Source organism: Anolis sagrei, chromosome 11 (genome assembly GCF_037176765.1).
Source record: "Anolis sagrei isolate rAnoSag1 chromosome 11, rAnoSag1.mat, whole genome shotgun sequence".
Taxonomy (NCBI): Eukaryota; Metazoa; Chordata; class Lepidosauria; order Squamata; family Dactyloidae; genus Anolis; species Anolis sagrei.
Window position 1 is genome coordinate 22,196,566 of NC_090031.1, and position 21,047 is coordinate 22,217,612.

Here is a 21,047-nt window from a genome sequence, read left to right on the forward strand (position 1 = left end):
TCTTCCTAATGTTCAGATGGAATCTCCTCTCTTGTAGTTTGAAGCCATTGTTCCGTGTCCTAGTCTCCAGGGAAGCAGAAAACAAGCTTTCTCCCTCCTCCTCCCTGTGGTTTCCTCTCACATAGTTATACATGGCTATCATATCTCCTCTCATCTGTCTCTTCTTCAGGCTAAACACGCCCAGCTCCTTAAGCCGCTCCTCATAGGGCTTGTTCTCCAGACCCTTGATCATTTTGGTCGCCCTCCTCTGGACATATTCCAGCTTGTCAATTTCTCTCTTGAATTGTGGTGCCCAGAATTGGACACAATATTCCAGGTGTGGTCTAACCAAAGCAGAATATAGGGGTAGCAATATTTCCCTAGATCTAGACACTAGATGTAGACGACCACAACCCCTCATTTTAGTCGCCCTCCTCTGGACACTTTTTAAAAAAACTAAACAGAAGAGGTTTGGATTAGATATCTCTTTGAGATCCCTTAAAAGGATTTGAGAACTCAAGAATTAGAAAGGGATTGGACTACATAGCCGTTGGTGGCCCTTAAGAGCTTGAAGAGGCCAATAAATATTAAAGGGATTGGACTAGATGGGCTTTGGGGGTCCCTTTACAGACTAGAGGGGTCAAAGAATAAAAGGGATTTGAACGGGATACCCCCTTGAAGTCCCTTAAAAGACAGGAGAACCCACAAAATAGGAAGAGGTTGGACTAGATGGCCTTCGGAGGCCTCTTTACAGATTGGAGACTGGAGAAATGGAAAGAAATTGGATTAAGATTCTTTTAATAGGACAAGACTTGTTAGGTTACAACAATTTTTGAGACAAAAGGATGCTAAGTTTGCATTGCAAAGGAACCCAACTGATCTGTAACTGATATGAATCCCCTACGAAATACATGGAAGAGGAAAGGCATTGCAAACGTCTCTACCATTGTCTTTCACCAAGCCACTCAAGGTTATTGGACCTGAAAGTGTTTGGAGTTCTTAAAGCATGAAGGACATTTTTCTAACAAGGAGTTTACTGATGTCCTTCGTTCTGCCTCCTTGCTTCTGGGTTAGTACATTGTGTGGCTTATTGAATTCCTGATTGTTGCAATTTCAATGTTGTGCTTTAGCGCAGTGTGCGCACCCTCTGCCCTATGTCCCAAATGAAGCAGCAAAAATGGGACTTATATAACCAAATGACTCCGCAGGAATGTTTCGGACTCCCCCTCCCTGTCCGTTTTAAGGATGCACCCAAAACATGAATGCAACAGGTTTAGAAAACACGATATTCACAAATTGAACCAAAAAATTGCTGTCAGAATAAGTGCCCTGCTTCTCTGAGCTTCTCTGAGCTTCTACTCTGAGTAAATGTGCCTTGATGTATCCCAGGTTGCGCCTTGCCTTTTTCTGTCTACACAGAATGTACCATAAATAAATATTTTTTCACTCAGTTTATGAGGGTTGAATGAAAAGTAATGCCTCCACCTTCGTTACTCGGGTTTGGATGGAAATATTTAAATAAACCAAATGCAGAAATAATCCTTAGAATGTGCTCTTTAGCGACCACTATTCACTTTCCCACACAATCACCAGACAATTGGATACATTTCTGCCAACAAATGAACAAGTTTTCTGAAGCCGTCATGGAAGAAGTCGACACTCTGTTTCCGCAACCAGCAACTCACGATCCTCTCAACATCTTCGCCAGAAGCATAATGATGTCCTCGCAGATCTTCTTTCATTATCAGGAACAGATGGAAGTCAGACGGTGATAAATCTGGACTGTATGGAGGATGCGGTACAGTGGTGAGATCCAGTCTCTGAAGTTTCAGGTCTGTGCGCTTTCATTTCAGGTGTCAATATCCTGGGTAAACATCGTGCACAGATCTTCTGATATCCAAGCAAAGCAATCATGTGACCCACACGTTCTTGTGAAATGCTGATTATGTTTGAAATTTCTCTCTGAGTGATACGACGATAGTCCTGAATCAATCTGTCAACCTTTTGCTTGTGAAACTCGGTGGTTGCTGTCACAGGACATCCAACTCTTTGTTTGTCACACAAGTCAGATGTTCCCACCTCAACATCTTTAAACTTACTCATCCAACGACACACAGTACTCACATCAACAAAATCACCATAAACAGTTTGCATTCTCTAATGAATCCCCTTTGGTGTGACACCTTCTGCTGTCAAGAATTCAATGAATGCACGTTGCTTACGTTGTATTGACCAACCGTTTGTGAAGTGTTCCATACTTCGTACTTTAACAACACAACAGTTCAATGCTAAAATGGAACTGTAGAGGAGAGTCTACTGAACAAGCCAGTACCTGCTGCATACCAGCAGTGCCATCTGTAGAGGAGTTATAAAGGTGGAGGCATTACTTTTCATTCAATCCTTATAGTTGAAGCTCTGCAATCTGCATTTTGGAAGTTAGTCTAGGATTTCAATCAAAACACAGATTTTGTTTTCCTTAGTACTATTGCTTAGTAAAAGTGCAAGTATTTCAGGTCTGAAAACAATCAAGAGAATGTGGGAAAAATAAAGAAAAATATCGGAAAATCTATAAAAAGACAGATTGGGTTCTTTTTTATGACTATGAAAAGAATAGAATAAAGAAAGAAACAAAGAAGAGAGGAAGCCACAGGGAGGAGGGAGCAAGCTTGTTTTCTGCTTCCTTGGAGACTAGGACGCGGAACAATGGCTTCAAACTACAAGAGAGGAGATTCCATCTGAACATTAGGAAGAACTTCCTGACTGTGAGAGCCGTTCAGCAGTGGAACTCTCTGCCCCGGAGTGTGGTGGAGGCTCCTTCTTTGGAAGCTTTTAAGCAGAGGCTGGATGGCCATCTGTCAGGGGTGATTTGAATGCAATATTCCTGCTTCTTGGCAGGGGGTTGGACTGGATGGCCCATGAGGTCTCTTCCAACTCTTTGATTCTATGATTCTATGATTCTAAGAGGTAAATAATAATGAAATAAAAGATAAGAAGATCCTGAGATTGGAATGGAAGTAATTTTATTCTATTTTTATTTTATTTTATTTTTTATTTTTGTAGTTATTTATTTTTGTAGGGTTTTTTTTCTTTTTTTCTCTTTTTTTTTTTTTGGTGTTTGCTTTCACTGACTGTATTTCCCACTTTTCTATCTTCTTTCTGAATATTCCCCCTCTTTCCATGTATTTATGTTCTAAACTGATTAATAAAAAATTATTTTAAAAAAGAGAGAGAATGTGGGATTGGAGGCAAAGGGAAGGTCTGTCTAGCTCAATTTGAGTCAAAAGGCATATCCCCTCCTCTTCCTCCTCCATTTCTGCACCTTGTTTTGTACCTTTCCGTCTCTTCTAGGTACGAAGTCTCGTCGATGCAGAGGCTGCAATCAGCTTTGCACTTGTTCAGGGCTATTTCTTCTGGCTCTTGCTCTTTTGATTCTGCTTGCTCAGGAACTCCTGGCATAAACAGAGCAAATGGAAATGTCAAGGAGGGAATGGAAGCAGCTAAGGATATTCCAGAACACTTTCATCAACAATCCCACAAACCGGTTGCAGATTTTCGGCAGCAACACCCTGCCATTTCAACCCAATAATCTTTCCTTCCCTGCTTTTTTTTTAATAGTATCTGACATATATACATTCGTACATACATGAACATATTGTTTGCTGGAATTGACTTAGAAGCAAAAAGAATAACAATCAGGTGGGAATTCTGGGAAACCTCCAAGACGCAAAGATACCAACCAAAATGGATTCTGAATTCTAAAATGCTTGGCTACAACAACACATCCTGAGATTGTAGGATAGCACAAGTTCACATTTTGGATGGATTTAGAAATGTTTAAGTAATTAAATATTTCATAATTAAACCAAATAAAATGCATCAAAATAAAGTATTATGAAATGTAAATATTAAATATGTATAAATTATAATATTAAAATTAAAGGAATAATATTAAAATTAAACAATTTTATATTTTAAATTTGAAATATTAAAATAAAATAATGTAATGTAAATAATAATTTTTAAAATCAAAATATGTGAATGAAATATTTTAGAACTAAAGAATTAAATATTGTATAATGAAAATATTAAAATATGTTTAAATTAAACAAATATTTTAAACTTAAAATATCTAAATGAAGTATTCAAAAGTTAAATATTTTTAAATGAGAATAATTAAATATTTTAAAATTAAATAAGTATTTTATAATTAACATGTTATCAAAAATATTTTGAAACGGTTATATAAATTTATAGATATATTGCCAATTATTACAGAGCTGTATGGATTCGTTGGGCCAGTTCAATTTTTTGTAGTTCTTTGGGATAGATTTTTATGTGTCATATCATTGACTTAAAGCCTATTAGAGTTGATATATTTATTATTTTGGATTGTTATTATTATTATTGTTATGCTTTTTGATCCTATATGCTTGGGATGCTATATTTGTAGAATGAATGGTGTCTTCCTGCCTGGCAGAATGGGGTTGGAATTGGATGGCCATCTGTTGGGAGGGTTTGAATGGGGTCTTCCTGCCTGACATGAATAGAGGATTCTGTATTCTGAGCCTGGGTAATCAATGGATCTGCTCTGAGCTTGATTGCTTTTGCTTCCGCAGAGTTTCCCTTCTCCCGAATCCATCCCATCTGCGGTAAATTAGTCGGGTCTGGAGATATATTTTAAGGCAGGCCTGCGGGGATGAGGGCTTTTCCTCCAGCTCCTGAATAGAGAGCCTCCGTGGGAGCCTGCTGGCCATGCACGTGCACTCCCTCCCTTCCCCCTCCTTCCCTAAGGCTTAAGTTGGACATCTTTCTGAGGGGGGAGGGAGGGGAAGTGTTTTTTGGGGGTTTTGTGAGTGGAGAACATAGCTTGCTTGAGATAGTGTCTAGTGTCCAAATTTGGTGTCAATTCCCCCAGTAGTTTTTGAGTCCTGATGATATCCCAAACGAACATTACATTTTTATTTATATATAGATAGATGGGCCAATGATTGATGGGAGCCACAGCTCCATTTTGGACATAGAATCATAGAGTTGGAAGAGACCTCCTGGGCCATCCATTCCAACCCCATTCTGCCAAGAAGCAGGAAAAGTGCATTCAAAGCACCCCCGACAGATGGCCATCCAGCCTCTGTTTAAAACCCTCCGAAGAAGGAGTCTCCACCACGCTCTCGGGCAGAGAGTTCCACTGCTGAACAGATCTTCCAGTCAGGAAGTTCTTCCTAATGTTCATGTGGAATTTCCTATCGCCCCTGTCGTTATCTCAGGCCCACCTTGTGGGAACAAGGGAGAGAGCTTTCTCCGCCCCCCGACTTTGGAATACATTGCCCGGTGAGATTAGGCGAGCCCCCACTTTCGAAAGTTTTAAGAAGAATCTCAAAACCTGGCTCTTCCATTGAGCTTTTGGTGATTAACCATATAATCTGATATTGCCGCTACCCTCAACGTTTGCCCTTAGAGTACACTTGATCTCACTTCCGAAGAGTTTCTCCTTCACAAATAATCTGCTCCATCCCTATCTCACCCCGTGTTTTTAGTATTTTATTCTGTACAACACTGTTACTGTGTTATGATTGATTTTAGTTTAATTTTATATTATTTGCTGCATTTTTATGTTTTATGTAATTTATCATGTTACTGTCTGTGTTTTGATTTCATTTATTGTATTGTGTTGTTGGGCTTGGCCTCATGTAAGCCGTCCCGAGTCCCAATCGGGGAGATGGTGGCGGGGTATAAATAAAGTTTATCATCATCATCATCATCATCATCATCATCATCATCATTTCCTGTAGTTTGAAGCGATTGTTCCATTGCGTCCTAGTCTCCAGGGCACCAGAAATCAAGCTTGCTCTCTCCTCCCTATGACCTCCTTTTACATATTTATACATGGCTATCATGTCTCCTCTCAGCCTTCTCTTCTTCAAGCTAAACATGCCCAGCTCTTTAAGCCGCTCCTCATAGAGACTGTTCTCCAGACCCTTGGTCATTTTAGTTGCCCTCCTCTGGACACATTCCAACTTGTCAACATCTCCTTTCAATTGTGGTGCCCAGAATTGGACACAATATTCCAGGTGTGGTCTGAGCAAGGCAGAATAGAGCATGGGGAGCACGACTTCCCTAGATCTAGACACTAGACTCCTATTTACACAGGCCAACTTCCACATTGTTGGCTAATGTTCGCCTTCCTGACCACAAGGACTCCAAGATCTCTTTCACACGTACTCCTCTCAAGCCACGCATCCCCCATTCTGTATCTTTGCATTTCATTTTTTCTGCCTAAATGGAATATCTTGCATTTGTCCCTGTTGAACTTCATTTTGTTCGTTTTGGCCAATTATCTCTCTAATCTGTGAAGATCCCTTTGAATTCTGCTCCTGTCTTCTGGAGTACTGGCTCTCCCTCCCCATTTGGTGTTGTCTGCAAACTTGATGATCCTGCCTTCTAACCCTTCGTCTAAGTCATTAATGACGATCCTGAGCAGGACCGGGCCCAGGAGGGAACCCTGCGGAACTCCACTCGTCACTTCTTTCCAGGATGAAGAGGAAGAATTGGTGAGCATATGGAAAGGGTAGATGATTCTACCACTGAAGCAACACAAGGAAATGCATTCAAAGTGCACAGCACTTATCTATACCTCTCAGGAAGAGTCTCTGTGGAATGGAAGGGAGAATGTTCTCTGTTTTTTTCTGACTTCTGCAAACCAGAGACCGAATGTCGGCTTCCAAGGAGTCATCCTGCAAAAGAGGAAGGCTTAGAATTAGGCAGACAAGAATGGAATTGAATAGTAGCAGGGGGCATCAGCATATTGTTGCCTTGAGTGCTATACTTTGGGTTTATACTTTGGTCCTCCGCCATCAACTCTGCTGGACTGGCCACGCTGTCCAGATGCCTGACCACCGTCTCCCAAAACAGTTGCTCTACTCCGAACTCTGAAAACGGAAGAGATTTAAAGATGGGCTCAAAGCCAACCTTAAAAACTCTGACATAGGCACTGAGAATTGGGAAGCCCTGGCCCTTGAGTGCTCCAGCTGGAGGTCAACTGTGACCAGCAGTGCTGTAGAATTTGAAGAGGCACGAAGGCGAAAGAGAGAAACGTGCCAAGAGGAAGGCGCGTCAAGCCAACCCTGACCGGGACCGGCTTCCACCTGGAAGCCGAAATACCTTTTTTTAAAAAGGAAGTTCCCTCAGAGAATTCCATTAGTACATCATCAAAGGGGAGGAGACACTGGCAAGGAGGAAAAGACAAAGCTCTTTTGGAAAATATGCATATGAATGTGGGGAGGAGGAATCTCTCAGCCTAATCCTATCGCTAGCAAATATCGAGGAATTGGGCTATGATAGCGACTTCCTGAACTTGCTAAATTTTACCAAGATCTTCACCCTCTTGGGGGAACTCATTAAGGAAGCGGCCAGCTGTTGAAATGGCAATCAGCAATCACAATAAGAACCCTTATCATGATATTCGTGCATGGGAAACATAACCTGAAGGTCTTCTGTTCAGTTGCGGAGTTGGGCCATTGAACAAAGGATCTCATTTGGCATCTTTGCTCACATCACACTGGGGGGCAGGAAGACCCTCGTAAGGTTTTCCCCCCGAAACTGTTTTCCTTTCAAAACTTGACACAACAAACATTCACCCCAGCCTTCTCATTGTGTCATATCTGATGGCGACAGGAAGACCCGGATGAGGCAATCAATGCATATCACAGATAGTCTGGGCATCTGTCGCAGACCGGATTTCTCGGGCTCCGGGCCCCAAGGCATGAAATCCATTAATCCATTCACAAGCCCATTGTTTCTTCCTCGTCCCACCTCCCCTCTCCTGATTTGCCAGAGCGCTGAGGCGGTAGGAGCTCTCCCACTGGCTCCTGCACAGCGGAGAAGCTCTGTGGTTGGCACTGACGTAGGGCGGGCAACCAAGCCTCCTCCCAGCTGTTATTAGGTCAGCCAATCACCATTGAGCCGGGCGGAGGGCGGGAATTTTGAAACTTCTAAGCCTGTAAACCCCATAAAAATGTCTCTGATCTTTGTAATGGCATGCTGTGTAGGCGAATGATTGCTACATTGCATCCTTTTCAGCTGAATCGCTAATAAAAACACCTCGGTGCCGCTTCTTCAACTTTGGTGAGGTTTATTTCGAATTTTTAATTTAATAAAATTGCTGAAATCAGGCTTCTCTAGCTCGCAAAAGTAGCGATCCCTCTTTGGTGGGATCCCAGGGTCCCTCCTCCTGTGGAAGACCCTCCTAAAGTTAGACCCTCCTAAAGTTCCTATCGGCTTCAGCCAGGTAAGCACTTGCTGCTGTTCTGGCTCAGGAACCTCTAATTCCACCTGGAAGCAGCCGCCCTGCCAATGAATGGCAACAGCAGAGGGACAAAGGCAGCAATGCCTCCTTAGAAATCTCTTGAATGACATGGGAGATAGTGCTGAGGAAGAGCGACAGCAACAGGAGGAAGATCAAGGCACCGGCCGAGGTTGCCTTGGAAATGGAGCAAGCAAACAGCGAGGTCTGACACCGCGGAAAATTGATAATGTTGCCTCTAGCTGACTGCTGCTTACAAAACGAGCAAATTAAACCTGCTTGTTGTTGTGATGGCTTTCTCGCTATTCTTGCCCTGCCAAGCCAAGGATGCTCCCCGATCGTGGAAGGAAGGCCAGAGGGCTGAGGAGCGTTGGAAGGCAAATTTGGGCATCTGCCCAGTGGTCCCAGGACCAACACAGGGCCACTTCTAGAAAGGGGTGAAAGTCCCTGACACTGGGCTACTATTGGGGATTTTAGATCAGTGGTAAATTCCCTGTTTTGGATATAGAAAGTCAGAAGTTCCATCCCCAGCATCTCCAAATCAGTTTGGGAAAGGCCTCTGCCAAACATCTAGAGCAGGGGTCCTCGAACTAAGGCCCAGGGGCCGGATGCAGCCCTCCAATGTCATTTACCCAGCCCTCGCTCAGGGTCAACCTAAGTCTGAAATGACTTGAAAGCACACAACAACAACTCTATCCAGTCCATCTATCCAGTCCAACTCAATTCTGCCATGCAGGAACACACAATCAAAGCATTCCCAACAGATGTCCATCCAAACCTGCAGAGAAGGAGACTTCACCACATTATGAGGAATTACCCAACAGCCCCTATCATCTGGAAGTTCTTCCTAATATTTAGGTGTAATTTTTTTTTCATGCTTTGGCTATGGAAACTCCTCACTCAATTCGCCACATGCCCTTGGGCAAGCCCCATTAGGTCAGTCTCAGAGGAAAGGAATGGCAAACTCTCTCCGAACAAACCCAGCCAAAGGATCACCATAAGTCAGAAAAACCTTGAAGGCACCCTACAACAAAAGAGGGCTTGAATGTATCTTCTACAGCTCAGCAACAGAGGACTTGTGCTCCATCGGGAGGATCCCTGGCATCCCTAGGTCAGTCAAGGAAAGGCTCCTTCTGGGAACCCTAAAGACCGGCTGTCAGCAAAAGGAGGGTAAATGGACCAAAGGTCTGACTAGATATAAAACAACGCCTTGTGTTTACCCTGTCTCTCATTTCACACCATCTGCCTTTCGATTTAGCTTGAAGAACTTGTAAAGTGATTTTTGGAATTATGTCTTGTTCAGCTTGCTGTTTTTCAGTCTGCCTCTACCCTTTCCTCCTTGTCATTGTGCACTGGAGCATACGCACATTAAGGAAGCAGCAAGGCAAGAGCGGAGTCTTCAAGCAAGGACGGCATCAGTGTGTCATTCTTTTCTGTACTTGGATGCAATCAGCATATACACACAAGGCTGTGGGCGGATTTAAATAGGTGCAAACGGGATCTCAAAGTGGCTCTGTGATTAAAATCAGGTGCTAAGTGGCAACTGGGGCACAGCCACATACATGGGCAGTGACCTGAACGAAGCCTGGAAAGAAAAACGTTCAAAGACAAAAATAGTTGGACTAAATAGTTATTCTTGCTCTGGAAACAAGAGGCCCTTTTCCCGTCCCACCATTATGGCATTTTGGACGTTGGCTGCAACTCTATGGAATTCTGGGATTTATAGTTTGGTGAGCCACGAGAATTCCTTGATTGAGAACTCGAACCATCTTCTCCTTAGATTAAAATCCCAGGATTCCTTAGGATATTGTCATAGGAGCAAAAGTGGTATCATAGTGCTATAATTGTATGCTGTGAAATATAAAACAGAAGTTAGGTAATTTGGAGCTTCAGGTGCATTAACTTTCTCAAACATTCTGTCTCTTCCAGAATATTTGTGCCCAATTCCTGGAGGTGAAAGCCAATGTTGTGTATCACTTATCGGATCAGTAAGAGACCAGGCATGTAGCCGGGGGGGGGGGGGGTGGGGCTTGGGGGCTTCAGCCCCCCCCCCCCCCCGAAATTCTGATGGTGGTCCGCAAGAAGGCCTTACTGGTGCATTATTTAAACGGCTATGTTTATTCATATCATGATCTGATCACTATACTCAATATATCCCATATGCATGGGGGTATTGGGGTAACGATACAAAAAGATTTGCTAGGTTAGACCCTCTTTCACTCAGACTCGACCCCCCCCGAGCCAAACTCAGCCCCCCCCGAACCAAACTCAGCCCCCCCCGAACCAAACTCAGCCCCCCTCGAACCAAACTCAGTCTCTCCCCCCCCCCCCCCGAAACAAAATCCTGGCTACAGGCCTGTAAGAGACCGAAGAAGCTGGTTTCAAACACTGTCTACTGCTCGTTCTTTGGTCTGAAGCCATAATAATAATAATAATAATAATAATAACAATAATAATAATAACAACAACAACAGCAACAACAACAACTCTGGCACAAGCCAGTAAAGGTGGTCCCAGTGGTGATCGGCACACTGGGTGCAGTGCCTAAAGACTTTGGCCTGCACTTAAATACAATCGGCGCTGACAAAATCACCATCTGCCACCTGCAGAATGCCACCTTACTGGGATCTGCACACATTATTCGCCGATACATCACACAGTCCTAGACATTTGGGAAGTGTCCAACGTGTGATCCAATACAACAGCCAGTAGAATCATAGAATCAAAGAGTTGGAAGAGACCTCATGGGCCATCCCGTCCAACCCCCTGCCAAGAAGCAGGAATATTGCATTCAAATCACCCCTGACAGATGGCCATCCAGCCTCTGCTTAAAAGCCTCCAAGGAAGGAGCCTCCACCACACTCTGGGGCAGAGAGTTCCACTGCTGAACGGCTCTCACAGTCAGGAAGTTCTTCCTCATGTTCAGATGGAATCTCCTCTCTTGTAGTAGAGTGATCTTGTCTGCTGTGGACTCATCTTGTTGTGTTTCAAGTAGAAATAATAATAATAATAATAATACAACTGGAGAAGCTATTGGAAAAGCTTACATAATATGAGGATTTAAAGATAGAACTGCAAAGACTCTGGTACAAGCCAGTAAAGGTGGTCCCAATGGTAATTGGCACACTGGGTGCAGTGCCTAAAGACCTTGGCCTGCACTTAAAAACAATTGACGCTGACAAAACTACCATCTGGCAAAAGCTCACCCAACTTGGACCTGCACGCATTATTTGCTGATACATCACACAGTCCTAGAAACTTGGGAAGTGTCAGACGTGTGATCAACTACAAAAGCCAGCATAGTGATCTTGTTTGCTGTGTACTAATATTGTGTATCAAATAATAATAATACACTTTATTTATATTCTGCTTTATCTCCCCAGAGGGACTCAGAGCAGATTACAGTACATATAAGGCAAATATTCAATGCCTTTTAACACAAACAATGACATACAATACACAGATAGGTAAAGGTCTTCCCTTTTTATCCATTTCCGGCGGCTGTTCAAGATGAGTTAAAAATAATCCCATGGTTTTTATTATAAAGCTGCTGTTATGGGGATCAAAACAATCAGACTCTTATTTCCTTTTTATGACCAGTTTGCAAAACCGGCAGTTGTATACATTAAGAGTATTTACCCACAGTACCCAACTATACCCTTGGATTACAACTACCACAATCCCTTATCCTTAGTAAGGTCAACCCAGTCCAGTCTAGCACTTCCTCCGGGTCTGAGAAAAGATGGAGATTAATTTCTGAGTTTTTACTAGAAAGATTTTCCCAGAGAGGCTTTCAATCCAAATTCTGAATAACAGTTGAAAGAGAAAAGAATGCTTTCCAAACCATGCACACGCTCACTCCACAAAACATTCTATCTACACTTTGAGCAATTTTCAGAAGTGTTTTGTAAAAATGAACAAAACAAGCTCTATTGTGAAAGGTAACACTGACATTTTTCTAATGGAGTTTTCTCTGCTTTGAAAAACCATGGAATAGCTTTGAATTCACCAAGTGGAACTTCTAGTAAGACTCTGTAGCACAAGGTAATCAAAGGGACTAAATATTCTAAAGGTACGAGATCCTATCTGATCTTGGAAGCTAAGCAGGGTCATAGAATCATAACTCCTAGAGTTGGAAGAGACCTCATGGGCCATCCAGTCCAACTCCCTGCCAAGAAACAGGAAAACTGCATTCAAAGCACCCCCAACAGATGGCCGTTTCAAGGCCTCCAGTCCGTTTCAAGGCCTCCAAAGAAGGAGCCTCCACCACACTCTGGGGCAGAGGGTTCCACTACTGAACAGCTCTCACACTCAGAAAGTTCTTCCTAATGTTCAGGTGGAATCTCCTTTCTTTAGTGTGAAGCCATTGCTCCATTGCGTCCTAGTCTCCAGGGTAGCAGAAAACAAGCTTGCTCCCTCCTTCCTATGACTTCCTCTGACGTATTTATACATGGCTATCATGTCTCCTCTCAGCCTTTCAGGTTAAACATGCGCAGCTCTTTAAGCCGGTCCTCATAGGGCTTGTTCTCCAGACCCTTGATCATTTGAGTCGCCCTCCTCTGGACACATTCCAGCTTAAAATCAACATCTCCCTTCAACTGTGTTGCCCAGAATCGGACACAGTATTCCAGGTGTGGTCTAACCCAGGCAGAATAGAGCATGGATAGCATGACTTCCCTGGATCTAGACACTAGACTCCTATTGATGCAGGCCAAAATCCCATTGGCTTTTTTTTGCTGCCGCATCACATTGTTGGCTCATGTTTAACTTGTTGTCCACAAGGACCCCAAGATCTTTTTCACACGTACTGCTCTTGAAGCACACATTCCCCATTCTGTATCTTTGCCTTTCGTTTTTTCTGCCTAAATGGAGTATCTTGCATTTGTCCCCATTGAACTTCATTTTGTTAGTTTTGGCCAATCATCTCTCTAATCTATGAAGATCGTTTTGAATTCTGCTCTTGTCTTCGGGAGTATTGGTTTTCCCTCCCAATTTGGTGTTGTCTGCCAACTTGATGATCATGCCTTCTAACCCTTCATCTAAGTCATTAATAGAGATGTTGAACAGGACCGGACCCAGGACGGAACCCTGCGGCACTCCACTCGTCACTTCTTTCCAGGATGAAGAGGAAGCATCGGGGAGAATCGCCCTCTGGGTTCCCCTGATCAAGGATGAACCATCCAACTGGCACATTCATTTTATTTTAAATCATCTACATCAGAGGTCCTCAAACTAAGGCCCAGAGGCCGAATACGGCCCTCCAAGCTCATTTACCAGGCCCTCGCTCAGGGTCAACCTAAGTCTGAAATGACTTGAAAGAAAACAGCAACAACAACAATCAACAAAAGCAGGCCCAAACTTCCCATTGAAATACTAATCTATATAAATAAAAATGTAATGTTCGTTTGTGGGATTAACAGAACTCAAAAACCACTGGGGGGATTGACACCAAATTTGGACACAACACACCTAACAACCCAATGTATGTCCTTCACTCATAAAAACACTGAAAAACGCAACAGAAAAAAAATGATGAAAAGCTAAATGACAATACAGAAAAAAGGGAAGAAAGAGGGAGGGAAGGGGAGAAAAGAAAGAAAGAACGAAAGAAAGAAAAGAAAAGAAAAGAAAGGGAGGGAAAGAAAGAAGGAAAGGGAGACGGAAGCATGGAAGCAAAGAGAGAAGGAAGGAAGGAAAGAGGGAGGGAAAGAAAAAAGGGGGAAGGAAGGAAAGTTATAGAAGAGAGGAAGGAGAGAAGGAAAGAAAAAAGGGAAAGAAGGAAGGAAAGAGGGAGCGAAGGAAGGGGGAAGATGTAGAGAAAGAGGGAGGGAAGGAAAGAAGGAAAGAGAGATAGCAGAAGAGAAAGGAAAAGGGGGGAGGAAGGGAAGAGATAGAGAAGAGAAGAGAAGAGAAGAGAAGGGAAGGGAAGGGAAGGGAAGGGAAGGGAAGGGAAGGGAAGGGAAGGGAAGGGAAGGGAAGGGAAGGGAAGGGAAGGGAAGGGAAGGAAAGAGGGAGTGAAGGAAGGAAGGAAAGAAGGAAAGAGGGATGGTTGGCCACAGCAACGTGTGGCGGATACAGGTAGTAAGTTTATATTTGTTAAAATTGTTCTTCATTTTAATTATTGTATTGTTTTAAAGTGTGTTTTTTTTTGCACTACAAATAAGATATGTGCAGTGGGCATAGGAATTCATTCATGCTTTTTTCAAATTATAATCTGGCCCTCCAACAGTTTGAGGGACTGTGACCTGGCCTGCTGTTGAAAAAGTTTGAGGACCCCTGATCATGTCATCTCCAAAGAGTTTCAGATGGTGCACAACAAAAAAGACCATATAATTTAGCAACAAATAACTCCCTCCCAATTCCATGTGTAAATCAAAGCACAACATAATCATGAACAGCCACTAAAATATTGGGTATTTAACAACTCTACTTTGATGCAAACTAGTTTGTTTCTATCTAGTCAAAAAAAGCCTCTTGGCCTATTTCCAACTGCAATGTAACTTACAGGCTCAGGGAAATCAGCAAATGGCAGCTCCACGATCTTCTCTTTCTCACAGGTGCTGGTGAAGGTACTAAGTCCTGAGAATGACCCTTCCTGGGTAGGCCAGCAAGTTGTGTCTATCTTCATCAGGCAGCAATCCTCGCTTTTGATGGTAGTGGAGAAAAACCTTGGTGGTGCTGTGGCTGAAAACATGCAGGGCCAAAATTAGGTGAGAAGGGATTCCTGTCCTTACTTAAGAATGCCTTCCCCAAATCACACTTCCTAAAAGGGCGAATTCTATTACATAACAGTGCCAGAAATAACTGACTCTTTCAATTGTCCCAACTGCAAACACAGCCTAGGTGGAGAAGTTCAAAAACTTGGATTCTCAGGGCTTCTTTATTACAGAATTGATTTGACTCCTTGCCTTTCTCTTATCTCTCCCTTAGCACACGGTCTAGAGTAGTATTTCTCAACCTGGGGGTCAGGACCCCTGGGGGGGGGGGTCATGAGGGGGTGTTGGGGGGGCGTCACCAAAGACTATCAGAAAACACAGTATTTCCTATTAGTCATGGAGGTTCTGTGTGGGAAGTTTGGCCCAATCCTATCATTGGTGGGGTTCAGAATGCTCTTTGATTGTTGGTGAACTATAAACCCCAGCAACTACAACTCCCAAATATCACGGGCTATTTTCCCTAAACTCCACCAGTGTTTACATTTGGGCATATTGAGTATTCGTGCCAAGTTTGCTCCAGATCCATCATTCTTTGAGTCCAGAGTGAACTACAACTCCCAAACTCAAGATCAATGCCCACCAAACCCTTCCAGTATTTTCGGTTGATTATGGGAGTTCTGTGTGCCTAGCTTGGTTCAACTCCATCACTTGGGGAGTTCAGAATGCTCTTTGACTGTAGGTGAACTATAAACCCCAACAACTACAACTCCCAAATATCACGGGCTATTTTCCCTAAACTCCACCAGTGTTTACATTTGGGCATATTGAGTATTCGTGCCAAGTTTGGTCCAGATCCATCGTTCTTTGAGTCCAGAGTGAACTACAACTCCCAAACTCAAGGTCAATGCCCACCAAACCCTTCCAGTATTTTCGGTTGATTATGGGAGTTCTGTGTGCCTAGCTTGGTTCAACTCCATCATTTGGGGAGTTCAGAATGCTGTTTCATTGTAGGTGAACTATAAATCCCAGCAACTACAACTCCCAAATGTCACGGTCTATTTTCCCCAAACTCCACCAGTGTTCACATCTGTGCATATTGATTATTCGTGCCAAGTTTGGTCCAGATCTATCATTTTTTGCTCTCTGGATGTAAGTGAACTACAACTCCAAAAACTCAAGGTCAAAGCCCACCAAACCCTTCTAGTATTTTCTGTTAGTTGTGGGAGTTCTGTGAGCCAAGTTTGATTCGATTCCATCGTTGGTGGAGTCCAGAATGCTCTTTGATTGTAGGTGAACTATAAATCCCAGCAACTACAACTCCCAAATGACAAAATCAATCCCCCTCAACCCCACCAATATTCAAATTTGGGCGTATCGGGGATTTGTGCCAAATTTGGTCCAGTGAATGAAATTACATCCTGCATATCGGATATTTAAGTTATGATTCATAACAGTAACAAAACTACAGTTATCAAGTAGCAACCAAACTAATGTTATGGTTGGGGATCAACACAACATGAGGAACTGTATTAAGGGTCACGGCATTAGGAAGGTTGAGAAACAGTGGTCAAGAGACTACTGCTTAAATAAAAGTCCCTTTTTCTTTGTTCATTGTGTTTTAACTTTTGTTTCATTTATTTTAATATGCGTATGTTTTAATATGTGCTGTTATGGGTGTATTTTAATTATGTTGTGTTCTGCATTGATCTGAAAGGAGAGATGGGTAATAAATATATTATTATTACTATTATCATAGAACCATAGAATCACAGAGTTGGAAGAGACTTCATGGGCCATCCAGTCCAACCCCCTGCTAAGCAGGAAAATTGCATTCAAAACACCCCCGACAGATGGCCATCCAGCCTCATCATCCCCTTGCTTGTTACCTGGGCTGAGGGGAGTACTAGCATCAGTTGGTGAGTGGGTGCTCTTCGGAGTTTTATAAATCATTGGGTTGTGCATGTCCTCGCCAGAGATACTGGACAAATCCTGGATGTCTGCATATGATCTAAACAAAACAAAAGAAAAACTCTAGAATGAATGACTGCAATCTGCCAAACACAACTGATTCTGTTAGGTAAGCCAGAGTAAGTAATATGACAGAATATAAATGATGCTGCCTACCCCGACCAACTGTCACAATCCCGCCCCTCTTCCCCTTTACTGATACTTTGCAAGCTGCCAAAAAAGAGAAGACTGATTCGTTTCCACTTTTGTATAAGATTTTGTTGACATTTTTTTTTCATGTCAGGAGCGATGTGAGAAACTGCAAGTCGCTTCTGGTGTGAGAGAACTGGCCGTCTGCAAGGACATAGCCCAGGGGATGCCTGGATGTTTAATGTTTTTACCATTCCTGTGGGAGGCTTCTCTCATGTTCTCACATGGCGAGCCAGGGCTAGCAGAGGGAGCTCAACCCACTCTCCCCAGATTCGAAACCACTGTAATAAAACCACTGTTGAAAAAACCATCACTGGACCCCACTCAATTCATCAACTTTCAGCCAGTTTCCAATCTCCCCTATTTGAGCAAAGTCCTGGAGCGTGTGGTGGCCTCGCAACTCCAGGAGTTCCTGGTAGACAGGGATTATCTAGATCTGGCGCAGTCTGGGTTTAGGCCGGGCATGGTACCGAGACAGCCTTGGTCGTCTTAGTGGATGATCTTCGCCGGGAACTGGACAGGGGGAGTGTGTCCCTGTTGGTTCTGCTGGACCTCTCAGCGGCCTTCGATACCGTCGACCACAGTATCCTTCTGGGATGCCTCACGGGAATGGGCCTTGGGGGTACTGCTTTGCAGTGGCTCCAGTCCTTCCTCGTGGGTCGATCTCAGAAGGTGTTGCTAGGGGACTCGACTCCACGGCCTGCTCGACTCCACGGCCGCTGTACTGTGGAGTCCCACAGGGTTCAATACTGTCCCCTATGTTATTTAACATTTACAGGAAGCCATTGGGAGAGATCACCCGGAGTTTCGGGGTTCGGTGTCATCTGTACGCAGATGATGTCCAACTCTGTTACTCCTTTTCACCTGCTACTAAGGAGGCTGTTCAAGTCCTGAACCGCTGTAACGGACTGGATGAGGGACAACAGATTGAAACTAAATCCAGACAAGACAGAGGTACTCAGACAAAAGGCCGAACAGGGTATAGGGTTACAGCCTGTGTTGGACGGGGTTACACTCCCCCTGAAGGCGCAGGTTCGCAGCCTGGGAGTGATCCTGGACTCATCACTGAGCCTGGAGCCCCAGGTTTCAGCGGTGGTCAGGGGAGCTTTTGCACAATTAAAACTTGTGTGCCAGCTGCGCCCGTACCTTGGGAAGTCTAACTTGGCCACGGTGGTCCACGCTTTGGTTACATCCCATTTAGATTACTGCAACGCTCTCTACGTGGGGTTGCCTCTGAAGATTGCCTGGAAGCTTCAATTAGTCCAACGTGCGACAGCCAGACTACTAACAAGAGCGGGGTACAGGGAGCATACTACTCCTCTGTTGCACCAGCTCCACTGGCTGCCAGTTAGCTTCCGAGCACAATTCAAAGTGCTGGTCTTAACCTATAAAGCCCTAAACAACTCCGGCCCAATTTACCTGTCCAAACGTATCCTCCCCTATGAACCATCAAGATTGCTAAGATCGTCTGGAGGGTCCTGCTCTCGGTTCCACCAGCCTCACAAGCGCGTCTGGTGGGGACGAGGGACAGGGCCATCTCGGTGGTGGCCCCTTGACTCTGGAACTCCCTTCCACTGGAGATCAGAACTGCCCCTTCTATCTTGACGTTCAGAAGACAGGTGAAAACTTGGCTTTGGAAATTGGCATTCGACGAATGAGCCACGATCCCGTGATATGGGTGGATGATGACGAACAATGATTTTTTTGATGATGACTGACCACTGTAATTTATATGACTGCTATTTTAATGTTTTAGTGTGATTTAGAATTTGATGTTTTTAATGACTGTCTGTAATACTGATGTTGGAAACCGGCCTGAGTCCCTCGAAAGGGGTGAGAAGACTGCTAAATAAATAAATATAAATAAATAAATAATCTGATGTAATTTGGAAATTGCAATAAAAAGAACCTATGCTTCAAAGTTATTGAAAAGTCATTCATGACATTTCATATTCCCCCACTCCCCATTCTGTCTTCCTTAGTCGTGGGGTAAGAAGAGTGATCCAGAAGGAGCCTGTGCTTAGTGAGGGAAGTGGTTTGCCAAGCTTCCCACTGACTCCGACCCCAACAGCTCTCACAGGATAATCATGGAAGGTGTATTTAATTTCACTGATGTCACTTACTAACCACTTGTGAGAGATTAGTAATCCTCCGGTGCTTAAAACCCATTCTAGAACATCAGCCAAACACGGCAAAGACACATCTTCCACGAAGATCATTAGATAAAGTATAACGTACTTCAGAACTGAAGTCAGCTCAAGCCAGAACGTTCTGCTCTGTTTTTGCCATGCTGTGCTGATCACATGGAAATGGTGTATCTCCCCTATTGTTCCCACCCATGAAGCCCCTCAAGATCCCTCCTCCGGCCAGACAGTAACAAGCACCACAAGGAAACAGCTTGCTCACTGCGCTGTCTCTCTCCCGGAAACAACAGCAAAGGAGTCCTCTTACACATCCTTCTCTTTGAACTCTCCCAGAGCCTCTCCAGGTCTCACACCCTGCGTAGTTCCAGCACTGGAGGGGGGAAAAATATGAAATAAAAATGCCTGGTGGATAAATGATGCTCTTTGAAAGCTGTAAAATGAGCTCTGTGATGTACACGGTGGAGGAAGCAAGAGGAATGCCAAAGTGATCTCCGGAGTCAGTGAGGCTCATTAGAAAAACAGTATCAGGTGCGGCATGGGCAAACTTTGGCCTTCAAGCTGTTTTGGGCTTCAACTCCCACAATTCCTTACAACCCACTGGCTATTAGGAAATGTGGGAGTTGAAATCCAAAAGATCTGGAGAGCCAAAGTTTGCCATGCCTAACTTGAAACCCCATTTTTTTCATTGTATAATAATAATAATAATAATAATAATAATAATAATGGCTTCTGCAAGTGAAACATGCGCTGGCAGATTATGTAAAAGACAGTCAAGAACCAACATCGAAGGAAGTCAATAGTAGTAAACTACTTAAAGTGCAAAAGACAAAGAGTGAATACCGTAAAAACACAATCCAGAGCAGAAGAGAAAACTGGCAAAAGAAGGCTCTCCATGGACAGTTCCTGGGAAAAATTGAGAGCCAAATTGACAAAGAAAAAAACATGGCTGTGGCTCACAAATGAGACTTTGAAAAAGGAGACAAAGGAGGGCCTGATTCTGGCAGCCCAAAAACAAGATATTTGAATAAATGCCACCATAGCCAGAATTGAAATGTCGACCACAGATCCCAAGTGTAGGCTCTGCAAGGAAGCATATGAAACAATAGATCCCATCCTCAGCTGCTGCAAGAAGATTGCGCAGACAAACTACAAGCAGAGGCACAACACTGTTGCTCAGATGATTCATTGCAATTTGTGCCACAAATACCATCTGCCTGAGACAAAGAACTGGTGGGATCACAAGCTGGAAAAAGTTACAGAAAATGAACATGTCAAAGAACTCTGGGACTTCTGAATTCTGGCAGAGTTTTAGAGCACAAACTCCTGACCTGACTATTGTGTTAAAAAAAAGGGATGGCTCGTCAATGTTGCAATCCCAGGTGGCAGCAGGATTGAAGAGAAACAATTGGAAAAGCGGACATGATATGAGATTTAAAGATCGAAATGCAAAGACAGATAAGGTGGTCCCAGTGGTGATCGGCACACTGGGTGCAGTGTCTAAAGACCTTGGCCTGCACTTAAATACAATCGGCGCTGACAAAATTATCATCTGCCAGCTGCAAAAGGCCACCCTACTGGGATTTGCATGCATTATTTGCTGATTCATCACACAGTCCTAGACACTTGGGAAGTGTCCAACGTGTGATCCAATACAACAGCCAGCAGAGTAATCTTGTTTACTGTGGTGTCAGGATCCAGTTTCCAAGCCCTCGGTTTTGGCGCTGAAAACCGGGGGTCCTGACATAGGACATTGATAAGGACTCTGCAGCTGTCGACCTTAGAATCATAGAATCAAAGAGTTGGAAGAGACCT

At 43.7% G+C, this 21,047-nt stretch overlaps 1 protein-coding gene across 1 annotated transcript in view; it reads right to left on the minus strand.

Moving 5' to 3' along the window:
* Nucleotides 1-21,047, minus strand: part of TEX14 (testis expressed 14, intercellular bridge forming factor) — a 102,731-nt gene that overhangs the window by 5,476 nt on the left and 76,208 nt on the right. The window contains exons 21-24 of the mRNA XM_067472010.1: nt 16,821-16,942; nt 14,784-14,962; nt 6,611-6,710; nt 3,311-3,428 (exon numbers count right to left, since the gene is read on the minus strand). Coding sequence (XP_067328111.1) covers nt 3,311-3,428; nt 6,611-6,710; nt 14,784-14,962; nt 16,821-16,942 — 519 coding nt within the window. The remainder of the gene's footprint in view (nt 1-3,310; nt 3,429-6,610; nt 6,711-14,783; nt 14,963-16,820; nt 16,943-21,047) is intronic.